General features: G+C 42.3%; 1 protein-coding gene across 9 annotated transcripts in view; it reads left to right on the plus strand.

Annotated features, from left to right (window-relative positions):
- Positions 1-25860, plus strand: part of BICD1 (BICD cargo adaptor 1) — a 320755-nt gene that overhangs the window by 265190 nt on the left and 29705 nt on the right. For all 9 annotated transcript variants that reach the window (XM_077469304.1, XM_077469306.1, XM_077469305.1 and 6 more), the window contains exons 6-7: positions 13588-13739; positions 18169-18376. In XM_077469304.1, coding sequence (XP_077325430.1) covers positions 13588-13739; positions 18169-18376 — 360 coding nt within the window. The remainder of the gene's footprint in view (positions 1-13587; positions 13740-18168; positions 18377-25860) is intronic.

Genomic DNA, 25860 nt, shown 5'->3' on the forward strand with positions numbered 1-25860 from the left:
ATGTGCAAATTGAGAGACAATTTAAATTGATGTCATCATGAAGGAGTGGAAGAGGACTCCAGTGGCAATCTGTGAAGCTCTGGTGAACTCCATGCCCAAGAGAGTTAAGGCAGTGCTGGAAAATAATGGTGGCCATCAGTGGCGGCTGGTGGGTTATTCTTTTGGGGAGAAGCAAACAAACAACACCCCCCTCGGCGGCAAAGGACTGAGACAGCACCTCCCCCTTTGGGTGGTTCGGCACTTACCAGCTTGTGTATCTGGGTTGTGGTGTCCTCTCCTACTTTCCTGGAGTGTGGGCAGCGACGGTGGCTTCGGTGTACGCTCCTCAAGCTTCTTCCGCCGTGTGTCTCCCCTTCCAGTGACCAGTATGAGAAAGTGAGAGTGATAACACCAAATAACACACCTGCTCCTCATTCACACCTGAGACCTTGTAACACTTACAGGGGCGGACTACCAACTCATGGGGCAATAGGAGATTTTGGGGCCCCCAGCAAGCTGCATGCTGTGGGGTCACTCCATAGGTGGGAGGGGCCAGGATCAGCGAAGAGGGACCCAAGAAGAGGAGGATCTGGGCTGCTCTGTGCAAAACCAACTGCACAGAGGCGGTAAGTATGACATGCTTGTTATTTAAAAATAAATACAAAAACAAGACTTTACAAACCCTTTAATTAAAACCAGCAACTGTTGAGCCAACACCTTGGTCAGGTCTATGTACAGTATAATGTACAGAGTACGTGGGTCCGGCGTATGTAACAAACAAAACAACATATAGAGTACAGCAGTTGAGATGAGCGCCACGCTCACATCAGAATCTTCCCTTACACCAAAGTCCCAACATTCTCCTTATACATCACAGTCCGCAGAGTCAGTCCACCCTTACATCAGAATCTCCCCTTACGATAGAGCCCCCAGAGTGTCCCCTTTTATCGGTGTCCCTTTACACACGCCTTTGCACCTTAGTGCTTGGTGTGGTAGGCAGCTGGCGGGAAAAGGCTTAAAAAAATCCACTTGTTGCAGGCTCTGAACTGCGCAAGTGAATCGTGAAGCCAGCTGAATAGTGAACTGCTGTGGTTGGCCACAGATTGGGTATTGAGACATATGAATAAAAGCCATACTTGATGTGTACCATGATGTCACTGCACAGGTATGTACCCAGACCTGCTGCCGGATCCGAGGCTGAGCTCAGAAGTTCACCAATCAGATGGCTCCAAATGCCAACAAGTGGATTTTTCATGGGCACGGTTTTGTAGAGTGATTTCTGTTGAGCGGCAGTGGGCACACATGGATCATACAGTATACACACACACACACACACACACACAGTATACAGACACAGTATACACACAGACACATGCACAGTATACAGACACAGTATACACACAGACACACGTACAGTATACACACACACACATGCACAGTATACAGACACTATACACACACATACAAACATTAAGCATATACATACACACACAGTATACACACATCAGCACTTTTAATCTAGAAATCAGCCTCACACCGCTACTGCCTCCATCTCCGGACATGCTGGGACTTGTAGTTCCGCAGCTCACAGTCACATTTGGTGATAATACAGGAGAGGAGGATGATGTGCCTGTGTAGTGGTGAGCAGGTAATCATTAGGGAGATGTAGCAGAGATTGGGGGAGAAGTTCAGAACATCCTTTCCTCAGGAGAAGTGCACTTCTCATACACAAAAAAACGATCTAACAGCCTCAGAGGCAGGAGGAGCTCTGCTAGAGGAAACACAGCAACCCCCCTTCTGCTCACCAGAGAAAGCATTGATAAAACTACATTTAACTCAGCCAAGTTAGCCAGCTTACCTTATATCAGCCTGAAGTCTATCCCAGACTGCAGGCTGTGTCCCGCCTCCCTCTCCTCTTTTCTCCTCCAGATGTGGCTTCTCCTGCTCTGTATTCAAAGAAGCCACATGGAGGAAGGGGGCGTGTACACACTGTTCCCATTGGCTGAGGAGGTAGTGGAGGGGGGGGGGGCAGCTATAGCCTCCGAATTTTGACATTAAAATGATGTCGGTGTCAGACATTTCAGGGACAGATGTAACAATACACAGATTTTTACAATCTGCCCCTGGTTTTACTGAGGCTGGCAACCCTGATGGGGCCCCCTAGTGGCATGGGGCCCTCGGTCAGTGCCTAAGTGCCTGAATAGTCTGTCTACCCCTGAACACTAACGAGTCACATGACACTGGAGAGGGAAAATGGCTAATTGGGCTAATTTTCCTTAGGGGATGTACTTTTGTTTCCAGTGATTTAGACATTAATGGCTGTGTGTTGAGTTATCTTGAGGGAACAGCAAATGTACACTGTTATACAAGCTGTACACTCGCTACTAAATGTGAGGGGTGTACTCACTTTTGTGACATATTGTATTTATGGGGCAGGCTTGTTGGACAGCTTGGTCTATTTTCTATTTCTTTTCTATTCTGCCATCAGTCATCATTTTATGCTTCTAGGTGAAAGTGTCAGGTTTGTAGTTTGTAAGTAGTGGTAGCTTGTGTGTGTGTTTTCCTGTGTCTTGATCTGAGGATTCCTGATCTCACATTATTGGCTGGTATTGGCTGGTGTGCTGGTAAATTTTGGAGAACCTGTTCCTTAATCCTCCCTTATCCCTATCAATAAATTGTATGTATATATATGTATATATATATATATATATATATATATATATATATATATATATATATATACTGTATATATATATATATATACATATATTATATGTTTGACCATTCTTCCAGAAGCGCATTTCTGAGGTCAGGCACTGATGTTGGACTAGAAGGCCTGGCTTGCAGTCTCCACTCCAATTCACCCCAAAGGTGTTGTATCGGGTTGAGGTCAGGACTTTGTGCAGGGCAGTCAATTTCCTCCACCCCAAACTCGCTCATCCATGTCTTTATGGACCTTGCATTGTGCACTGCTGCGCAGTCATGTTGGAACAGGAAGGGGCCAATCCCCAAAATGTCCCTCAAAGTTGGGAGCGTGAAATTGTTAAGAGTTCCCTTCATTGGAACTAAGGGGCAAAGCCCAACCCCTGAAAAATAACCTCACACCATAATCCTACCCTGCACCAAATGATTTGAACGAGTGCATAAAGCAAGGTCCATAAAGAGATGGATGAGCAAGTTTGGGGTGGAAGAAGTTGACTGGCCTGCATTGAGTCCTGACCTCAATCCAATAGAATTAGAGTGGAGACTGCTAGTCAGGTCTTCTCGTACAACATCAGTGCCTGACCTCACAAATGCACTTCTGAAAGAATGGTCAAACATTCCCATAGACATTCCTAAACCTTGTGGACAGCCTTCCCAGAAGAGTTTAAGCTGTTATAGCGGCAAAGGGTGGGCAAACTCAATTTTGAACCCTACCAACTAAGACGACTTGGATGTCATTAAAGTTAATGTGTGTGTATAAAAGCAGGCGTCACAATACCTTTGACAATATAGTGTGTGTGTATATATATATATATATATATATATATATATATATTTTTTTTTTTTTATATACTTATATATATATATATTTGTAGCACTGACCCCCGAAGGAGCAGCTGATTATTTTTGGGCTTACCATTAACTGGACCAGTATCAACATTTCTTGATGACTTCTCTGCCTGGTTACCCTACTTTCTTTCTTCTGAAATCCCCACAATCATTCTCGGGGACTTCAACATCCCTATTAAATCTAACACCGCTGCTCGTTCCAAACTTCTCAGCCTAACCTCCTCTTTTGACCTGAAACAGTGGATACATGATCCTACTCACTCCGAAGGCAATATCCTTGACCTCGTTTTCTCTCACCTTTGCACTCCATGCAACCTCACTAACTATCCATTCCCTCTCTCTGATCACCACCTTATTAGTTTCACTCTCTCCCTCTCCTTCACCTCCTCTCCCGCCAACCGCATTAAAGTTACCCGCAGAAACCTACGTCATCTCAAGCCTTCTCTTCTCTACTCTGCTATTGACAACCTCTACGACAAAATCTCACCCCTATCCTGCACCAACCTAGCCACTTCTGTCTACAACACTTCACTTCTGGCCTCTCTGGACTCACTGGCCCCCCTCACTACACACAGAATTAAGCCCCGACCCCTTCAACCTTGGCAAACAGATGCCACTAGAAGTCTGAAAAAACGTAGTCGTGCTCATGAGCGCCTGTGGCGCAAGACCAAGTCTCAGAGAGATTTCAACCAATATAAATCTGCCCTCCAAAATTACAATTCTAGCCTCCTCTCTGCCAAGCAGAACTATTTTATCACTCTCATCAGCAACCTATCATCCCGTCCCCGTCAACTCTTCTCTACTTTCAACTCTCTACTTCGTCCTCCACCACCTCCACCCGCCAACTCACTCACCGCCCAGGAGATTGCTAATCACTTCAAACAGAAGATTGATACAATTCGCGTGGAGATTTCTACTGTTCTGATACCCTCCACGCTTTACACATCATGCCCACAGGCACAATCATTACTTCCCTCCTTCAACCCCACCACTATAGACGAAGTTGCTAAACTACTTGGTAATGTCCACCTTACCACCTGCCCTCTAGATCCTGTTCCCTCACAAATGCTGCGTTCACCCTCTGACTCTATGCTACACTCTCTAACTCACATCTTCAATCTCTCCCTCTCTTCTGGCATCTTCCCCAACTCTCTAAAACATGCACTTGTCAAACCCATACTTAAAAAACCCTCACTGGACCCATCCAATCCTAACAACCTACGCCCCATCTCCTTGCTCCCCTTTTTATCCAAACTACTCGAACGTCTGGTCTACAACCGACTGAGTGACCACCTCGCTGATAATAGCCTTCTTGATCCCCTTCAGTCTGGATTTCGTCCTCAACACTCCACAGAAACTGCTCTCCTAAAACTAACAAACGATCTACTAACGGCCAAAACCAAACGACATTATTCTGTACTCCTCCTCCTGGACCTCTCTGCTGCCTTTGATACGGTTGACCACCCCCTCCTTCTCAAAAAACTCCACACCTTTGGTCTCCGTGACCGTACTTTACGATGGTTCTCTTCCTACTTATCCAACCGCACCTTTAGCGTTTCTTACAACTCTACTTCCTCCTCTCCTCTTCCTTTCTCTGTTGGGGTCCCCCAAGGTTCTGTTCTTGGACCACTCCTATTTTCAATCTATACCTCCTCCCTGGGTCAGCTGATAGCCTCCCACGGCTTCCAATACCACCTCTATGCTGACGACACCCAGATCTATTTCTCTACCCCTCAGCTCACTCCCTCTGTCTCCTCACGTATCACTAATTTACTATCGGATATATCAGTCTGGATGTCACACCACTTCCTCAAAATCAATCTATCCAAAACCGAACTTATAATTTTTCCTCCCCCATATGCCCCTTCCCCTGATCTCACTGTCAAAATTGATGGCACAACCATAAGCCCATCCCCACATGCCAAGGTTCTAGGTGTAGTCCTGGACTCTGAACTCTCCTTCAAGCAACACATCCAATCGCTGTCCAAATCCTGCCGCCTCAACCTCCGCAACATCTCCAAAATACGCCCCTTTCTAACCAATGAGACAACAAAGCTCTTAATTCACTCGCTGGTCATCTCCCGCCTCGACTACTGCAACTCCCTTCTCATTGGCTTACCTCTACATAGTCTATCACCTCTTCAATCCATTATGAATGCCGCTGCCAGACTCATCCACCTTACCAATCGCTCAGTGTCTGCTACTCCTCTCTGTCAATCCCTCCACTGGCTTCCGCTCAGCCAAAGAATTAAATTCAAAATGCTAACAATTACATACAAAGCCATCCACAACTCTGCCCCCAGCTACATCACTAGCTTAGTCTCTAAATACCAACCTACTCGTCCTCTTCGTTCCTCTCAAGACCTCCTGCTCTCTAGCTCCCTCATCACCTCCTCCCATACTCGCCTCCAGGACTTTTCCAAAGCCTCCCCAATCCTATGGAATGACCTACCCCAATCTGTCCGCTTATCTCCTACTTTATTAGCTTTTAGACGATCCCTGAAAACACTTCTCTTCAGAGAAGCCTACCCCACCCACACCTAACTGTATTTTCATTTTCTCCATCAGCTCATCCTCCACAGTTATTACCTTTTGTTTCAACTTGACCCTCCCTTCTAGATTGTAAGCTCTAACGAGCAGGGCCCTCTGATCCCTCCTGTATTGATTTGTATTGTAAGTGTACTGTCTGCCCTCATATTGTAAAGCGCTGCGCAAACTGTTGGCGCTATATAAATCCTGAATAATAATAATAATAATAATAATAACTCCTCCACCTCGTGTTCGTCGAGGGGTTTACAGAGGTTGATGGCCCAATAAACTGTAGAGACCAATACTTGAATCCACTGTAGGGATTTTTATTTGCAAAACGTTGAACAGAACACAGTCTCTCAGTAGGGAATAGAGGGTATAGGTAGTAAAGCTCAGGTACTCTTGGAACCACTGACACTTGAATGTCTCTCTCTATACAATCCAGGGAATAGCCATTCGCAACTGAATGTTACATCTATCGGATAAATCCCCTTTTCTGTGGATTTAGAAACCGACAGGTGATTCAAATAAGCATAGTCTCTGCCACAAACTTGGTTGTAGAACTTTAGAATGAGAAAAGTCTCTGCCACAGACTTGGTTGTAACTTTCATACGGTACCAGTATCTTGCAGCCAGTCCTGCGATACCGTAAGAATGGGGATTCACCTTGGTGTCCTTTCCAGCTTAGCTTCCAGGCTCTTACTGAGCAGCCAGTCTTGTGCATGGCCCTCTTCTGAAGAGTCCTTTGCACTTTCAGTTGCTGGGCCTCTCCAAACCCGAGATGGCACCGGTCCACCTTGGAACCCTCCTTCCAGTTACTGTGCCTCGGGCTAACCAGCCAGGAGACTCAGAAATGGATGGATCTGCACCCCAGGCCATGAGGGCACCTGGGGGCTGGTCAGGAGGACCAGGGAGTCACAACATACTTCTGGACCGGAACCCAGAATCATGTGACCTCAGCACCTTAAGTACCCTCTCCCGGAATACACAGTGAGACAACGCACCCACTGATAGGCTCAGAGAGAGAGATTGGTACCCAATGCGTCCAACCAGACTGCGTTCCAATGCCTGGCAAAGGTGACACCCACACCTATGACCAGGCAGAACACAATACAGTCCAGCCAAACTGATACTGAGACCATAATTTACTGTAATTAACCCTAAAACCCAACTATGGTCTTAGGAACACATTAAATTGACAAAAACATAGCGCATGCTCTTCAGGAGCCCGGTGCTACATATTTATATATATATATATATATATATATATATATATATATATATAGTGCATATATAAATATATATTAATAATATAAAGCACTCTCGTTTCCCTTATTTGAATTAGCTGTGTCTCACATGGTTGATGTTTTCAGATAAATTTACATAACGTGTGAAGGTCCTTGGCAATATGCCACCATTGTTGGGACAATAGTGTTTTTTTTAAGCTAAACTGCTGTTTTGCCAGCCAAATGATTTGTGAATCTGTTCAGATTTATGGGCTTTATGTGCAAATGTGTATATATTTTGGTTCAACTGTATTTGTGAAGTCTTTTTGAAGGAATTAAATATGTGAATGCTGATTTAGATTGTATGATCAGTGCTGCTTGTTGTTGCTTTCATGTGCATTATGTTGCACTGCGTTTTTAATATGTCCTATCTTGCTGCATTTGAATTTTATTCTTGCGCAGTTTTAAAATGGAACTCCAGGAAAACAGCTAAGTACACACATAAAATACCCATAAGGGGACCTATTTTACCAAAGGATTTTTGCTTCTCTCCATCCAGTCTTATAATTTACACTTTTCTACCACACAGTACAGGTCTGACTGTTCTCCATTGCAGTTAAGGAACGCTTACAGGCATTGTTTCTCCCTCAGCCTGTGACAGTGAAAGAAGCAGCAGTAGCCTGGTGGGATAACCTGTCTGTTACTCTGCTCTCTCCTCCTATCATCTTGTTCCTTGTGGGCACAAAAGCACAACAGTACAACTGATTGGCTCCTTGTGCTGCTGTGTAAAATGCTGAAGATGAGCATTATGCCCCATACACACGGTCGGAAATTCCGACGGAAAAGTCTGATCGGATTATGTTGTTGGAAAATCCGATTGTGTGTGGGCTCTATCAGACTTTTTCTGTGGCGGAAAAAAAAAAAGTTTCCGACACCAAAATCCAATCTGACTTTTTCCAATCGTGTGTAGAGAATTCTGACGCACAAAGTGCCACACATGCTCAGAAAAAAAATTGGAGACGAAAGCTATTGGCTACTGGCCTCTATGTAGTTCCGTCATACATTTTTTTACGTCACCTTGTTCCTAACGATCAGATTTTCCGGCAACTTTGTGCGAATGTGTGTATGCAAGACAACTTTGGCCCAAAATCCGTCAGAAAAAATCAGACAGATTTTGTGGTCAGAATGTCCGACCATGTGTATGGGGCATTAATGTTAACCAATTTTGCATGTTAGGATGCTGCAGCATCACAATCACATTACAATTTCATACTATTATTATTATTATTATAATACAAGAGTTATATAGTGCCAACAAAATGGAGGCAGACAGTAAGACAGTACTGTTTCAATAAAAATTCCCTCTACAGTGACTTGGGATCCGACGTGTCAGACCTCAAGTCGCCCCAAGTTGCTGGACATAAGAAATTCCATTTTAGTTAATGAGAGCCATCTTAATGTACACTGCTGAATTCGCTCTGACTTCAGAAAAGGTTCCTGTACTACTTCAAGGCAACGTGTACCCATAGATTTCAATGGAAGTTGTCTCCAAGTTGGATCCTCATCTATAGTTATGCGACTTTACAGGAAAAATAAAATAATTTAGAGGAAGAGAACAGGAACAAAAATTATGTCATAAGAGCTGATTAACTCTTGGCTACAGGCAAAGTCACCTGTTCTGGAGGCAACTTGAAGTGGCGTTGTAAGTCGCTCAAAGTCGCGCTGAAGTTGCCTTCGAATCGCCTTGCACAGTCACGCTGTAAGTCGGTTTGCCCCTGTGTGAACCAAGCCTTAGGGTGACTGTGTTAATAAACAGACAATAATCACTGTATAGTAACCTAGAACATTGCTGGAGTAGAGCCCAGGTATAGACATCCTGTGCCAGCTGGACGTTTACTGTCCTATAAAAATCTTCCTGTCGCACATACTGTGCACCCATTCACTGATGGAATTCTAACATCCAGTTGGCTTAGTAGAGGAAGGAGTAGTGTGTACACTGCAATAAACAATAAACTGTCATCTTTCTCTTAACTGCTCCAGGCTAGTTACAGAAGTTTGTTTTTGGTGGCACTTTTTTTTTTCTGAGGCAGTGAGATGATAAAGCATCGTTTTCGGAAGGCAAGCAGTTAACTCTTGCTTGAAGCTGAACTCCTGGACAATATATAAAGGACACATATTCATAAAGCTCTGTATTCATTAATACATCTGTCATTGTTTATAGTCTTTAACCATTTCCCCTGCCAGAAACACACAGAATTTCAAATTTTTTACAGGAGAATGTAAGGACTCCATTATTGACTTTTTCAAGTAGCAAGAGTATGGGGCAGATAGGGACCCTTCATGATAACAGTCTGGAGTAGGATATGGAGTAGCCATAGGGCACACTAGAGCGAGCAATTGCCCAGTGGACCAGGGCCGCCAGACTGCATGTCCTAGGGTGCATGATCAGACAGACAGCTCGCATGCATGGTAACAGTGTACATGCTGAGGTAGGAGGAATGTTGGGGGGAGGTACTGGAGGTCTCCACTTAAAGGGGATCCCCAGGGAAATGTAAAGAAACATGTATCCAGTGCCCAGTGCTATGCTTTATGTAAAGGGTAGCCTTCAGAAATTTTCCTAAATGTTTGGGTATTTTTGGAACCCATGTAACTTTCTGACTGAGGGAAAACTTTTTTTTGTTTTGGATAGAGTAGAGAAAGATTAGAATCCCTGTCGGGTTTTGATATATTGTATATATCATGCACCTGGCTCTCACTTGTGGGTCTCTGTCTGCCGCGACTTGCTGCTGCAGTGACTGAAGTAGCCTAAGTATAACTAAAATACATCAAGAAACTGGTAGTTGTCACTATTTTTAATTTTGTAAAGAAAAAAAAATGGGCTGCACAGTCTAAAATTCCCAGGTCTATTGTTTTTTCCAGTCCGTGCCTGGTTGAGGTAAACTAATTTATTTGGTTTTTACACAATATTAGCCGAACTGTTTTATATTTCAGTAAAAAAAAAATTAAATAGATTTAGTGCACACAAACAAGATAAAATCTCCATATTTTCTATAAAATATAAATGATGAGACAAGTAATTAGATACCAAAAGATGTCAAGACTAGAAACTGTGCTCAACAAATAATGGTACAACTATGATATGATAGCAGCAAACAATGATACTGGAGATTTTCCTTAGACAAGGAAACGCTATAAAAACTTTATAGGCCCCCAGTTTAGAGTTAACGTTTGTGTTTGTATGTGCAGTTCATGCACAAACAAACCACTTTTATTACAGAACCCACAACCTGCTCTGTAAAAAATGTAAACAAATATAGGCTGCTAGGGCGGCTACAAGTTTGTTTACATCCTAAATCCACCACGCTGTCCACACACTGTCAAATCACAGGCTGAGGGAGTACAAGACCAGTAAGTGTTACCAAACTGTAGCAGAGAAAAATCAGGTCTCAGGTCATGATTCCCAACTCTGTTCCTGTCTGTGGGTGGGGCCGGCTCGCCTAGTACACACGGAGCCTTTCACTCTCTTTGCTGTGTACAGGCACCACATGGTCCCCTGATACTTGCACCTGCTCAGGATGCAACATTTTTAAGAAGACACCACACTGTAGTGTCCTGTTCCACCAGTCCAGCTAGACTCTGCCACCCATCTCCCAGTGACAGAGTGGGTCCCGCTGGGAACCAGCGTGAATCCTAATCACACTCATAATTTACACTTTTGTACCATACATCTAGGTCCCTAGGATCTCCACCACGTGGGTCTGGTCCCGCTTGCTGAGGCATCGACTGCTGCCTTCACTATGCATGAGACCCATCACCCCTGCTGGTACCACTCTCCCGCTATCTGGCTGTCATATCCTCCTTCCCTTGTACTTGTTGCCCCTGGCAATGGGTTGTCACCACTTCACCCTGTGTGTGCATTACCTGTTATTCTCTATGCCATTACCACATTGCACCCCTTTAAGTAACTTCATACCAGGCTTGATAACGTTCAAAAGCTTTACTTAAATAGTGCAGCATGATGTGAAACACAAGATAACAGTTCAACATTAAGTGCAGTCTTTTCCTAACATCCCTAGTTCCTAACTGCCTCTGGAGGCAGACTCCATGCTGGTGTCTTCAGAAGGACTGCAAGTCCCAGAAATCCCCCTACACGTGGAAAGGTCCAGGACACAGGATTGTAGCAGCTTTGCTGGGATCAGGACAGAAGCTCTCTTCCACACCTTGCTGGCTGGCTGTGTCTTTCCCTTCCATGTGGCAGGCTGTGTGTTGTGGGACTACAGATTTTGAGTTACATTGCAACAGTCAGCCTCTCTTCTCCCATATGGCTGATCTCTGGCCAGGCAAAACTCCTTCTTATTTTATATGCACAGGAAAGGAGCAAAGCATGCCAAGAAAGACCCGGGAAATAAGTTAACCCTTTCCCTCCCTGCTGGGTAGCAGCTAACTAGCACCTTGTACAGGGCTAAAAATACATTTGGGCATCCTGTCAGCACCTGCTTACATGTCCACCTAGGACAACACACTGATCAGCCATGTCTTTATATATGACCTCCATCCTATCAGTAGCCCCACACTGCTCTGAGGACAACCCTCTAATCTGGGCCGCATGGGACACCTGTTCAGTCATCAGCAAGAACATTTCAAGGACCTGTGTCCATTCTCATAGCTCATTACCTTTGAATGACAGCACTCTTCCACAACTCTGAGTGGAAAGCCACAGAAGCTGCTTATTGCTATCATTTCAGCTGTCATGTTGCTGAAAAAAACAACTGCAAATGCTTCTTCAAATGTTTCTGAAAATAGCCTTGGCTTCGGTCACAGGACATGTTCAAGGGACTTTGCCATATCATTTTTGTTTGTAGCTCCTCTATTTTCATAGTTCCTGAAACAGTGTATAAAACTTTGGGGTAATGCTTCATGGGAGGCATATTTCTTTAACTAAATAAAGGTATATGTAGGCTTAATTTTTACAATTCTGGCTTCAAATCCTAACGCCCATGGATTTGAATTTTGGTCTAACTCTTGGCTTGATATTCTTTCCTTATTTGGTAATATATAATTTCACTTAAAGTGGAAGTCCAGGTTAATACCATATAATCTTAAACCTGCGCCCTCCCTATTCCAAGCCCTATACTAACTATCCTGTAAAAAGGAAAGATGTCTATACTTAACTAATCAACTAATCTAAGGGCACCCTGGCCCAGTCACATGACTGGCTCCCAGAACCAGCTTTAGAGGAGAAGAGGGACAGCTGACAGCAGATGCCCCATAGTAAGTCTATGGATGGCATCACTGCCCAGGCACTGCAGTCATTGTATCTACTCTCCTCTCCCCTAAAGTCGGCCAATAGGGAGATCACACAACCGAACTGGATCGCCTACAGATTAGGTAAGTATAGATATCTTTCCTTTACAAGATAGTTAGCATAGGGCTTAGAATGCAGGTGGGAGCAGATTTAAGCTTAGTATTAGCCCAGGTTTCTACTTTACGTTACATCCTGTTCATAAGGACCACTTTGAACCAGGAATACAGTACATAGTTTAGAACACTTCATTTAAAATGCTGATTTCTCACTGTATCTAATACCTTATGCATACTGCAGCTGTCAAATGCCAGTTTTTTTTCTGCCCCTATATGCCCTGCTATGTTATGTGTCCATGTGCACCTAGGCATTTAGAGGCAGAAATCCAAATGCACAATAATCATGGTCAGTAGAGGCGTGTTTAGAAGCAATTGTTTTATTTTCATAATTGTAAATCAATGTTAATTCATTGACGGAGTGTTTGACCAGTCCCCAGCATAGAGTCCATTCGAGAATTTTGTGTTGTTTATATTACACACCATTTGGTATTTAGCTAAGAAAAGGTAAGTCTATAAAGCTTTTAGCTAAGGTTGAACATGCATGAAAATAATTCAATCTTCAATAATTGTCCATGTTCTAGGGGACCAGTTGCTGACTAGGTGTTCACATTCCTACTCCTGTCTCCTAGAGCAGGGGAGTTCTTGGGTAATCCTTAGAATACAGAGGCAGAGACCTTATAATTGGTTGTAGACCTAACTGAGCTCCTGTAACACGTCAAATAACCAGAGGTTGTAGTTCCACTCAGTTCTGTGATCAAATCTTCCTATTTAGTTGCAGAGCTTAAAACTGACTAGAAATTTTGATTTTGAAACAAATGCCTTTTTTTCTGGATAACATTTCCAAACTTTTTGATTGATCTTACTTGTTCCTTAGAGTTGTTTTCTAAGGGCATATCATAGCTCTGAAATAATGATAGGCCATTTTCTGTGCTTCCTTTTAGACTGCAGAGGTTGCTCTTGCAAATTTGAAAAATAAGTATGAAAATGAAAAGACTATGGTGACGGAAACAATGACGAAGTTGAGGAACGAGCTGAAAGCCCTGAAGGAGGACGCAGCCACCTTCTCTTCACTCAGAGCCATGTTTGCCACCAGGTAAGTGTGTCTGGAAACCATGGGCAAAACAATTAGCCATACCGTACTTTGGCCAACCTGCTCCCAGTAGATTGGCTTTGTGATTTTAAGTATATTTCCACTTTTGCAGTCAAATTTAAGAAAACACCAGGATATGTTTGTTATGTGTTTCCATTCACACAACATACTTAAAAAAAATCGCTAAATATTTCTTACCTTTTACATATTTCTGAGGAGAAAGTTTCATGGTATACTGAATTTCTGGACAATCAGTGTCTCTGACCGCACACAGACTGGAGATACACAGAACAATCCCTCATTTATATACAATTTGGAGGCCAGCTTCCAATTCTTTAACCCTTTGTTAGGACATACAATATTCAAATCCAGTTTTCAAGTATTAATGAAGATTTGCCAGCACAGATAGGTTTAATTATGGTACATATCCCCAGCCCCCTTGCATTCCACAAGGATGAATCAGTTTAGGAGTAAAATGTAAAAGTAAGTAAAAAGCTAAGCAGCACTTTTCAAATAAATTTTAAAGTTATTGTTTGTGAACAGCTTCTTCCCCAATGGAGATATAGATTGCAAATAAAAAACAAACAGAGGTTTTATACCTTCTTCGATCTGTCAAAATATATATATAAAAAAAAGTTGTAGCTGGGTTTTAAATGGCAAATAATAGAATCTAACTGTTCTATATACTGTAGAAATGAATAGGGCTAATGTCAGTTCCATGCCCAACCACCACTCTGTAGGGTATATCTTTTTGTCTGGGTGATTGCTGGAGCCATTTCTTTAAATCTTTGCTGTACCAGAATAATTTTGGTCTCTGTCCTCTACCTGTAATTGCCTCTTCTTAGATCTAATAACTCCTTTAGTACAGTTTATTGGATTCAGCTCTCTGCTGTCTGTAGATCTTCCTGTTTTCTGCTGCAGCCTGTGCCAGCCAAATATTTCCTGGCCAAAAATCAATGCATTTAAATTAGATCACTTCATCTTGGTAGAACTGATGGTCCAAACAACTCTATGCCGCTGTGAAAACATCTAAAAGTATGGCTCCACAGCTGAACCATTTAAGGGTGCTTTATATGTTGTCTTTAGAGAAATATAAATGCTACCATGAATTCTTTCCTTCTGAATATTCTGCTTGTCTGGCAATAATGCTGATCCATTGTCACTGTACCTTGTCACTGAACCACAACAACTGATCTCTGGGAAAATTGATAAATACCAGCATGGATTCACAAAAGACTGAAGTTGTCAAACAAATCTGACTTCTTTCTATGAGGAAGTAAGCAAAAACGTAGACAAAAGAGTGACTGTAGATATAATATACTTAGATTTTGCTAAATCATTTGACACAGTTACCTAAACATGTCTAATGTGCAAGATAGAGTCTACAGGTTTAGAAAAAAAATTGTTTGTAAATGGATAGAAAATTATTTCAAAGACTGTAGAGTAATTTTTAATGATCCATACTCTGAATGAACTACAGCCTATTAGGGGTGTACCCTAAGGTTCAGTGATTGGACCCTTACTTTTTAACCTATTAATACGTGATATAGAGTTTTGGATTAAAAGTACCATTTCAGGGTTTGCAGGTGACACAAACATATGCAGTGGAATAACCTCCTTACAGGATGTCTCCAACTTATGAGCTGACCGCAATGCACTATTTAATTGGGCAACTATGTGCCAAATGAGGTTAAATGTTGATAAATGTAAAGTTATGCACTTGGTGGCAAAAGTAATGCACTTGGGGCAAAAAACATGGATGCATCATACATTCTAGGTGGAGAACAGCTGGGGGAGTCAATGGCCAACAAAGATCTGGGTGTTGATCCTTCTTGTAGCTCATAGACCTAATAATAGTATGTAATGCCAAGCTACAGTTTCTAAATCTAGCCAAATTATTTCTTGTATTAACCACATGCCAACCTGCGCATGCCGATGTACGTTGGCAGAATGGCACGGACAGGCAAATGGGCGTACAGGTACGTCCCTTTAAATTTACCGCCATGCCATTGCGTGCGCGCCGGAACCTCTGTGAGGCCGATCGTGGGTCCCGCGGACTTGATTGCCGCCAGGATACCCACGATCGCCTCGTGTCGAGGAAGAACGGGGAGATGCTAATGTAAATAAGCATCTCCCCATTCTGCCTAGTGACAGTGTCACTGATCTCTGCTCTGTGTGATTGGAGCAGAGATCAGTGATGTGTCATAGACAGCCACGCACCCACAGTTAGAAACACGCCCCTAGGACACACTTAACCCCTACACTGCCACCTAGTGGTTAACCTCTTTACTGCCAATGTCATTTACACAAGAATCAGTGCATTTGTATAGCAAATAAATGACAATGGTCCCAAAAATGTGTCAAACATGTCCGATGTGTCCGCCATAATGTCGCAGTCATGATAAAAATCACTGATCGCCGCCATTACTAGTAAAAAAATGTTTTTAATAAAAATGCCATAAAACTATCCCCTATATTGTAAACGCTATAACTTTTGTGCAAACCAATCAATATACGCTTATTGCATTTTTTTTTTACCAAAAATATGTAGAAGAATACGTATCGGCCTAAACTGAGGAAAAAAAATATTTTATATATTTTTGGGGGATATTTATTATGGCAAAATGTAAAAAATAATGCGTTTTTTTCAAAATTGGAGCTCTTTTTTGTTTATAGCGATGTTGCACGACCGCGCAATTTTCAGTTAAAGCGACGCAGTGACGAATCGCAAAAAGTGGTCTGGTCTTTGGCATGCAAAATGGTCTGGGGCTTAAGTGGTTAAAGGAGATTGATGACCGGCCATACATGGTTCAAATCTTGGCCGGTTCAGCAGGAACCAGCTGAGATTCGAACCATTAATAGGCAGGCTGAATGTACCAAGTTGATAAATAAACTTGGGTTCAACCAGCCTGCTGGATTCTCTTGCGATTATCGCTAGCGCCTGCTATAGCCACTAGCAATAATCACTATTTTCTCCCAGCAGGGATTCAGGCTCCCACTGCGAACTCCTTGAGTGTGATCGTGGGTGCCGCTGACTCGATGTTCACGGGGATCCCCACGATCGTCTCACGTAGAGGAAGAACGGGGAAATGTTTGTGTAAACAAGCATTTCCCCATTCTGCCTAGTGACACTGATCACTGCTCCCTGTAATCGGGAGCGGTGATCAGTGTCGTATAACACATAGCCCATCCTCCCTACAGTTAGAATCACTCCTTAGGACACACTTAACCCCTACAGCGCCCCCTAGTGGTTAACCCATTCACTGCCAGTCACATTTACACAGTAATCAATGCATTTTTAATCGCACTGATCGCGGTATAAATGTGAATGGTCCCATAGCGCCAAAAGTGTCCGATCTGTCTTCCATAATGTCGCAGTCACGATAAAAATCGCTGATCGCTGCCATTACTAGTAAAAAAAAATTATTCATAAAAACTATCCCCTATTTTGTAGACGCTATAACTTTTGCGCAAACCAATCAATAAATGCTTATTGCATTTTTTTTACCAAAAATATGTAGAAGAATATGTATCAGCCTAAACTGAGGAAAGAAATACATTTAACCTCCACATACAGAATGGCTTCTTCACAAATAAGAAAACTCCCTCAAGAACTCATTCTGCCCAGCTTAGTGGATTGTTTTAAAAAGAGCTGGGTGAATAATTGCACAAAATATAACTGGATACTAACACTTATAGGTAATTACCCCAGGGGTAGATGATTCAGAGAATATCCAATTTCTTTCTCCCACTGGAGCAAACTGGATCATTCTGTATTGTTTTTTTTGCCTTCTTCTGGATCAGCTGTGGGTATAGGATTGCGTATATGGAGGTTTTCAAATTGTTTATTTTTTTTATTGGGTGAACCAGAATGACTTTTTTCTTTTTTCAACTATGAAACTATGATGTCACAAGAACATCAAGGAGAACAATCTCTAATGGAGCCCTGAGGATTAGTGAAAAGCTGTCTGGGGTTATGATTTTTCTCCACTCTATCCTAGGGATTATGATTTTTCCCCATTCTATCCTTGGTAAAAAAAACAAAAAGTTTTGGCTAGGCAAACTCTTCACAGTGACTCTGTCTGGTCTATGGCAAAAAAATTAAACTAAACCCATCCATTAACAAAGAAGGTAAAAATGTACCTTTCTGATAGTCATAAAACAAACTTTACTGCATTGCTGATCTCCACCCACTGCAAGTATCAGACCCTTTCAGGTGTGTCAAATACCTGCTTGGCTAGCAAGCTCTCAATCCCCCCAATGGCTCCTATATCTTTACAGGACAAAGGAGAAAGTGGGAGGTACATGATGTGCCATCATGCCACCTTTGTAGCCTACATATTTTTCTAACATTTTCAATTGAATTAGTCCATTTCCATTAGGAATGTACAAAGAAATCATTATCATTTTCTCCCTCTTTTTGCCTGACCAGGTGTGATGAGTATGTGACACAACTGGATGAGATGCAGAGGCAGCTGGCAGCCGCAGAGGATGAGAAGAAGACTCTGAACTCTCTGTTACGGATGGCGATCCAACAGAAACTGGCCCTCACACAGAGGCTGGAAGACCTAGAGTTTGACCATGAGCAATCTTGGCGTTCCAAAGGCAAGGCAGGAAAAAGCAAGATTGGCAGTCCCAAAGTAAGTGCAGAACCACCTACCAGCTCAACACTTCTATACACCTTGACGTATACGCACTTAACTCAGCAGTCAAACCAGTGGCATTGACAGCAAGAGGTATGAGTCATTCCGACATACTGACCTCACATGAGGTGACTATTTCCCAAGCTGAAGAAGCTTCACCTTTTGCTTTTACTACCTCACAATCTTGTGGTTGTCTCAAGCCTTGTCTTTACAACAAATGTAGTTTGTCTGTTTCCAAGCTTTTGCATGTTAGTATAATACATGCACTGTGTGTTATCTGCAAGAAAAATAAACTGAATGAATGATTCTTAAATTGGATTAGGGTGACTAAAATGGTAAGAAATGTATTATCTACTAATAGTCAGAAACAGTTGGTAAAGTTGAAATTCAGACACAACATCTTTAACTCTTCACAAGCTACAAAATATCTAAATACACTTTGTGTGAACCAAAAGCTTTAGTAAACCTATATTTTACCTTGTAAAAGTAGGGATGACTTCATCCCTGTGCTGTACATAGTCTAAAGGTACGGATAATAGACCAGTCACCCTGAACAAGTAGAAAGAAAAACAGTGACTGGTCCATGTTTTAGGATGTTCCTGCATAGAGACAATGTGAAAGAGATGTTTTTTTGAATTACTGCACAGATCTGAAAGAAATACACAAAAGGCACCAAGATTCAAGTTAAAATACACATTACTTTTGTACCTAGACAATATGTATACAGCCTACAGTTCCATTTTAATCACCACTATTTAACAGGGTTCATTTATCAGAGTTAAATACTATATTGGAGAATACAATCACTTGCATTAAAAAAAAGCTATACCCAAATTGTAGGTACCTATTAAGTTATTACTATCTTTCTAATCTATATTTTTGTTTGCATAATGTATATGTTCATATTTTAATGGATCTGAGGAGGGTGTAAGCACAATATCACTTATCTTTATATTTAATTATTATATTAGGTTAATTATATAATATGTAAGAGTTTTTGTCACCACTGATTGAGTCTAAGCAGATTATATCTACCAAGAGCCAGAGAGACGCTGGTACCTAAACTATTTTATATAATACTTAATATTTTAATTATGTATCCCTTCCACCATGTAAGCTATGAAGAATTATAGTTTGAAGTGAGGACCTAGTCGAGATTAGGTTTCCTATCCAAAATATTATATGCCAAGTATAGATTAATGTGTTTAAAATGTCCATTTATATACCTGTTTAAAAGCGAACTTAGGTTATACATGTTTAACGTGTATATATAGCCAAAACCTTATATGTTTCCTTAAAGAGGAGCTGCACCTAAAAAAAAAATATTAAAAGCCAGCAGCTACTAATATTGCAGCTGCTGACTTTTAATAAAATCACACTTACCTGTCCCAGGTTCCAGCGATGTCGGCGGCAGATGACGAGCGATCGCTCGTCTCGCTGCTGCCACCGCCGCCATCCTCTGTCAGGGAATCGGGAAGTGAAGCATGACGGCTTCACTGCCCGGTTCCCTACTGCGCATGCGCGAGTCGCGCTGCGCGTCTCTTATGGTCCCCCGCTGTGTCTCTGGGAACTGTGTGTTTCCCAGAACACAACGGGGGGGGGCGGAGCGTCTGCGGGGGTCTGCGGCGGTCTGGCCGGAAGTGGGTGCAGTTACCTGGATTATCCAGGTAACTGCACCCCCCTCCCCCCTGAAAGGTGCCGATTGTGGCACCGGAGGGGGGGAGGGATAAGATTAGCGGAACTTCCCCTTTAGGGTGAAGAACCGCTTTAATTTTGAATAGAGTTGTGGAGGATAAAAATCCGATCTATTGTTTTAGTGACAATTGTAAAATTTTGGATTGCTCACTATTTTCTTTTTCTGTGAAGCACATACCAAGGACAAATAGAGAAGATAGATCTTTAGAGCAGGGACACAGACTGCAAAAAATAACTTGACAGGAGTTCCAACAAATTGTCAATCCGTCAAAAAGTTTAATAAAACGGTTGTTTTAGCGTTACATAAACTTTAAGGTCAGTAAAAATCTGTTGCGTATGAGGCCGGGTTTACTCCGGTATGACACGATTGTTGTACGAATGTCATCCTATTTTGCCCTGCAACATCAGTCCTACATCAGTTCTACTTCGGTCCTAATTCCATCCGACTTGAATGAACAGGAAATTATTTTGCTCCGACTTTCAGCTAGTCTGACTTTTCTTTTGACCAATCAAAAAAATCCCAGTGTGACTCAAACTCCTTTTCCTGCTGCTGTAATCACCATGTCAGATGTCACAAGTCGGATGGTTAGGACCAGGGTCCGACTTTAATCCAACTTCAGTGATTTTGAATGGGCTGAAAATGGACCAAAGTCAGACCAAAGTAGTGCAGGAACCTTTTCTAAAGTCAGACCGACTTGTGTTGGACCAGTTAAGACGGCTCTTATAGGAAACCATAAATTTGTACACATAATGCGACATGTGCTTCCAAAGTCAGAGCATATGTCTTACCAGTGTGAACCGGGCCTGAACCATGAGAGAGGTTATCAAAGCTGAAAAGAACTTGGTTACTGTAACTAGTGACCATGAAAGAGATTCACTAGATAAATCAGAAGGTGTGATAGTCGAGTGAAGTGAGAATAGATGCATAGATAAGGGAACTGCATGCAGAATGTTTCTCCTTAAGATTGCAAATGTTGTTAAAGCCTAATATACACCACTAGGTTTTTTTTTTTGCCGCTGTACTAACAATCCAATGTTAGCACAGCAATCTCCCCTGCTGTGCTATTGTGTTCTGACAGGCAGACACTCCCCCCCCCCCCCCCCCCATGCCAAAACACTCCAGTCAGCGCTCCACAGACCACAGACCTTTTTCGGTCATGGCCCTTCGACAGAAGCCAACATTGGGCCCGTGTGTACTAGGATTGCCTTGCCAAAGTAATGCACATGGAAAGTTATATCCTTTGCAGACTTGCAACATCAGTTTTCCTGAACTCTACTACTATGGTACTTTGCTTTAAACATTATTTGACTAGGGTCTAATTTCTTCTTTCATTCTTTCTGAAAAAATGCTTACCAACAAACCAGTAGTAGGCAAGTTAGGCAAGGTAAAGGCTATATAAAAGATAAGCAGTAAAGCTAGCCATAGTAATTATTTGGTGGATATATATGCAGGAATAACATAAATAACATAAAGTGGAATTCCACCCAAAAGTGGAAGCTCCGCTTACCTGTCTCCTCCCCCCCTCCAGTGCCACATTTGACACCTTTTGGGGGAGGGTGGAGCGGGTTACCTGTTTTTGACAGGTTCCTGTCCCCGTTAACATCAGACCTCACCGAACTTTGGCCCCCTCCTCCTCTGCCGCTGGGCCATTAAGAAAGCTCAGTGCGCTTCGCGCATGCGCAATAGGGAATTGGCTGTGAAGCGCTTTGCTGCCAGTTTCCCTTATAGGCTATGGCGGCAGCAGCACCCGCTGGGGTGCCGACATTGCTGGATTCCAGGACAGGTACGTTTTGTAATGTTAAAAGTCAGCAACTAAAGTATGTGTAGATGCTGACTTTAAATTTGTCCATGGGGGGGGGGGGGGGGGGGGGGATGGGGTGCTGGAGAAACACCAAACACCAAATACTTTTTTTGTTCCACTCACGTCGGTCCTGAGCATATGTTTATGCATTGGGAGTGCAGACCTCCTTGGTGATGCCCCAGTCTTGGAGGAAACAATCAATATGTTAAAAAAAAAAACTGCCCTGATTGACAAACTGTTCCTTCCAAAGACTGACTGGCATAAATCATCTCCTAGAATACATAGGCATCACAATTGTTAACGCATCTGGCCTCAGTTGTAAATTGGCCAAAGTGGGTATCAGTAAGGTAACAGTAAAGTATTTTTCTACTTTTGCAGTCAAATATGAAAAAATACACTGGGTTTGATTTACTAAAGGCAAAGTGCACTTGTTCCAGAGCTTAGTAAATAAGCAGAAGATCTGCTGACTTCCATCATCCAATCAGGTGTAAGCAAAAATGCATTTTTTTTTTTATTTCCCTTGCACGTGATTTGCAAAGAGAGTCTTAACTTCATTTACTAAGCTCCGGAGCAACTTGCAAAGTGCACGGTCTATTTGCCTTTAGTAAATCAACCCCTATATATTTGATATGTGTTCCTTTTCACACAGCTTACCTAAAATACATTAAAAAATATATTTTCTACCTTTTCGATGTTTTGTGGAGAAAGTGTCACGGCTGACTGGAAGCAAACTCTGCTAGCTCATGCATAATTAGTCCCAATAGCTGTGCTGGGGAATGGCTGAGTCTAATAGTCAATGGAGAAAGAGAATATGTTAATATTGAGAATATGTTAGTAAGGTATAACAGTTGATAATTGGCATCACATCCCAATATAAGTAGAGCAAAAATTGATTGGATGGTGGGACTTTAGAGGTGCCTTGTGGAACCCCCTTGTGGAATTATATTGACAAAGTGATGTAAAATTTAATGAATTTTTTTTTATAAAAGTCTACCTAACACATAGACATAGCAGCAAAAATACCCAAACAACAATAATGTGTGTAAACATTCAGTACATCCCCTATCGAGATGGGCTGATATCTCTATATTGTACCACAAACGCAGCCATGGACATCCATGACATGTACCAATGCTGATACAGAAAATGCTCTAAAATCCGACGTGTTTCGCTTGACAGCTTCTTCAAGGGTTCTCTTAGACTAGAGGAAGGGTAATGCACTGTGGTTGCTGTAAAAAAGAGAAATATGCCAGTAATATTTATTTATAACAACTTTGAAAAACATCACTTCCAATTGTATATTTATACAATGTTTCAAAATGGTTCTAGCAATTACATTAACGCAAGAAAGGTACTGAGAAGCCCCAAAACGGAGTCACTGAAAAACATATTTTCACATACCAGGGAGAAGGCTCCCTAATACATTCACAGGATACAACAGTATCAATAGACAAGTTCCTTTTGCTGAGGTAAGCAGCAAGATCTAAAATAACAAAAATTGCTCATATAAGGAAACCATCTCCAAAGCAAGATAGTTGAATGCTCGGATATAGACTGAAGTATAAGCCCTTGCACACACGGTCGGACATTGCGACAGAAAATGTCCGATCGGACCGTGTTGTCGGATAATCCGACCATGTGTGGGCTCCATCGGACTGTTTCCGTCGGAATATCCGACCGACAACGTTTTAGAGCTGGGCTATAAAATTTTCCGACAACATGATCCGATCAGACTTTGTCCGATCGTTTGTAGAGAATTCGGATCGGAGTGTCACGCATGCTCAGATCAAATTCCTAGACCAAAGCTATTGGCTACTAGCCTGAACGTAGTCCCGTTGTAACGAAAAAACGTCATCACGTTCCGAACGATCGGATTTTCCGACAACTTTGTCCGACCGTGTGTATGCAGCACCGGTTTCGGACAAAATCAGACGGATTTTGTTGTCGGAATGTCCGACCGTGTGTACAAGGGCTTAGGGAACTACCTGAAAAATGGCAAGGTAGCAACAAAATCAGCTGTTATTACTTCAAAACATCCAGGACATCCATTCATGTGAGAGATATACCATCAAATGAGGGTTCACAGATAAGCCCATAGCTAATGCCTTTAAATAGAGCTAATTGGCGCCAAAACTGCCTTCCTAGCTCATTAGGGCTCAGCTAATTCAGCTGCGTACCTGATTTGCCTTGAATGTGCTACCGCGCATCCTTTCAAGCGTTCTGGTGGATGAAATGCATTATCATAACAATTATAGTTAAGCACTCTGTGTGTGAAATGCATTAACTGTCCCTTTGCTCTGCTGATTTTTATCTGAAATTTTATAATAAACTCCAAGGTTTTCAGCGGAATGTGCGGCCATTTCATCATTTGTTTTGTGTACAGCCTGGGTTAATTATGGAAAACACAGCTCCCTCATAACAAAATAAACTAGGTAGCTTTTGTTTTCCTGCTGGAAGTTTTAGAAAAGGGCATCTATAAAGATAGGCTGCAATTCTTATACATTTTTAAAAATATGCTATATGACATGTAACAAACTTAAAGTAGGTATTATCTCAGTTCTGCCTATTCACACCAGTGTTTAGCAAATTACATGGGAAAGTGAAAAAATGCAGGTTAATGCACATAAAATGAATAGTGTTTCGATACATTTTAAAAATCTTCCTTTGGTGCTTTTTAGATGCATTAACCTTCAATTTCCCACTCAAGTCAGGTACTTAAAATCCCTTAAAATAAAGTGCATCAGTGGAACGTAAAGGGCCAGTTAGCAAAGGCCATCAACTCAAGCACGTCAGGAAAGAACACAGTCAACATATCTAATCTAAATCTGTATGTGTTAAAATCAAGTTGCAGTGGGAAGTGCAAGGTCAAACAACCAGTCAATATACACTATATTACCAAAAGTATTGGGACACCTACCTTTACACGCACATGAACTTTAACAGCTTCAATACCAGGCACTTTTACCCCTTCCTGCCCAGGACAATTTTCAGCTTTCAGTGCTATCGCACTTTGAATGACAATTGCGCGGTCATGCATCACTGTACCCAAACAACATTTTTATAATTTTCTTCCCACAAATAGAGCTTTCTTTTGGTGGTTTGATCACTACTGGGGTTTTTATTTTTTGCTAAACAAACTAAAAAATACTGAAATTTGTGGAAAAAAAAGTTTTTCTTTGTTTTGGTTATAAAATTTTGTTTTTTCCTTCACTGACAGGCACTGATGAGGCGGCACTGATGGGCACTGATGAGGTGGCACTGATGGGCACTGATGAGCTGGCACTGATAAGGTGGCACTAATGGGCACTGATGAGGAGGCACTGATATGTAGAATTGATGGGCACTGATATGCAGCACTGATGGGCATCAATAGGCGGCACTGATATGCAGCATTGATGGGCACTGATAGGTGGCACTGATGGGTGGCATTGATGGTCACTGATAGGTGGCACTGATGGGCACTGACATGTGGCACTGATGAGCAGCACTGATGATGAGATACTGACGAGGTACTGGCAGTTGTTACTGTAGGACACTGATTGGCACTGATATGGGCATTGATTGGCACTGTGATGGGCACTTACAGCTGTTTCTGCTGGGGCAATGACTGGCAGTTGATGGGCACCTTTTGGCAGCTGTGGTGGCACACCTGATGGGGCTGTGCTGATAATAAATGTGCTGATTATCAGCACAGACCCCCCTCTGACAGGGAGAGGCGGCAATCGTCTCTCCCTGTCAGCGCAAACTGAGGAGTGCCATTTCCCGGCACTCCTGGTTCATGCAATAATCAGCTGTTATTGGTCACAGCTGACCACGTGGTCAGAAGCTCCATAGCATGATCGAAGATGCAGTGTTGTAGACTGACACACATCACCTCCGATCGCTGCTCTATGCGCCCCCGCATATACGCCCAGTTGGGATAACTGAGCCACCTCCCAGCCATCATTCTGCTATAAGCCGGGCTTGAAGTGGTTAATGGCATCC

Source organism: Lithobates pipiens, unplaced genomic scaffold (assembly GCF_037356315.1).
Source record: "Lithobates pipiens isolate NorthernLeopardFrog02 unplaced genomic scaffold, aLitPip1_a1.2 Scaffold_8, whole genome shotgun sequence".
Lineage (NCBI taxonomy): Eukaryota > Metazoa > Chordata > Amphibia > Anura > Ranidae > Lithobates > Lithobates pipiens.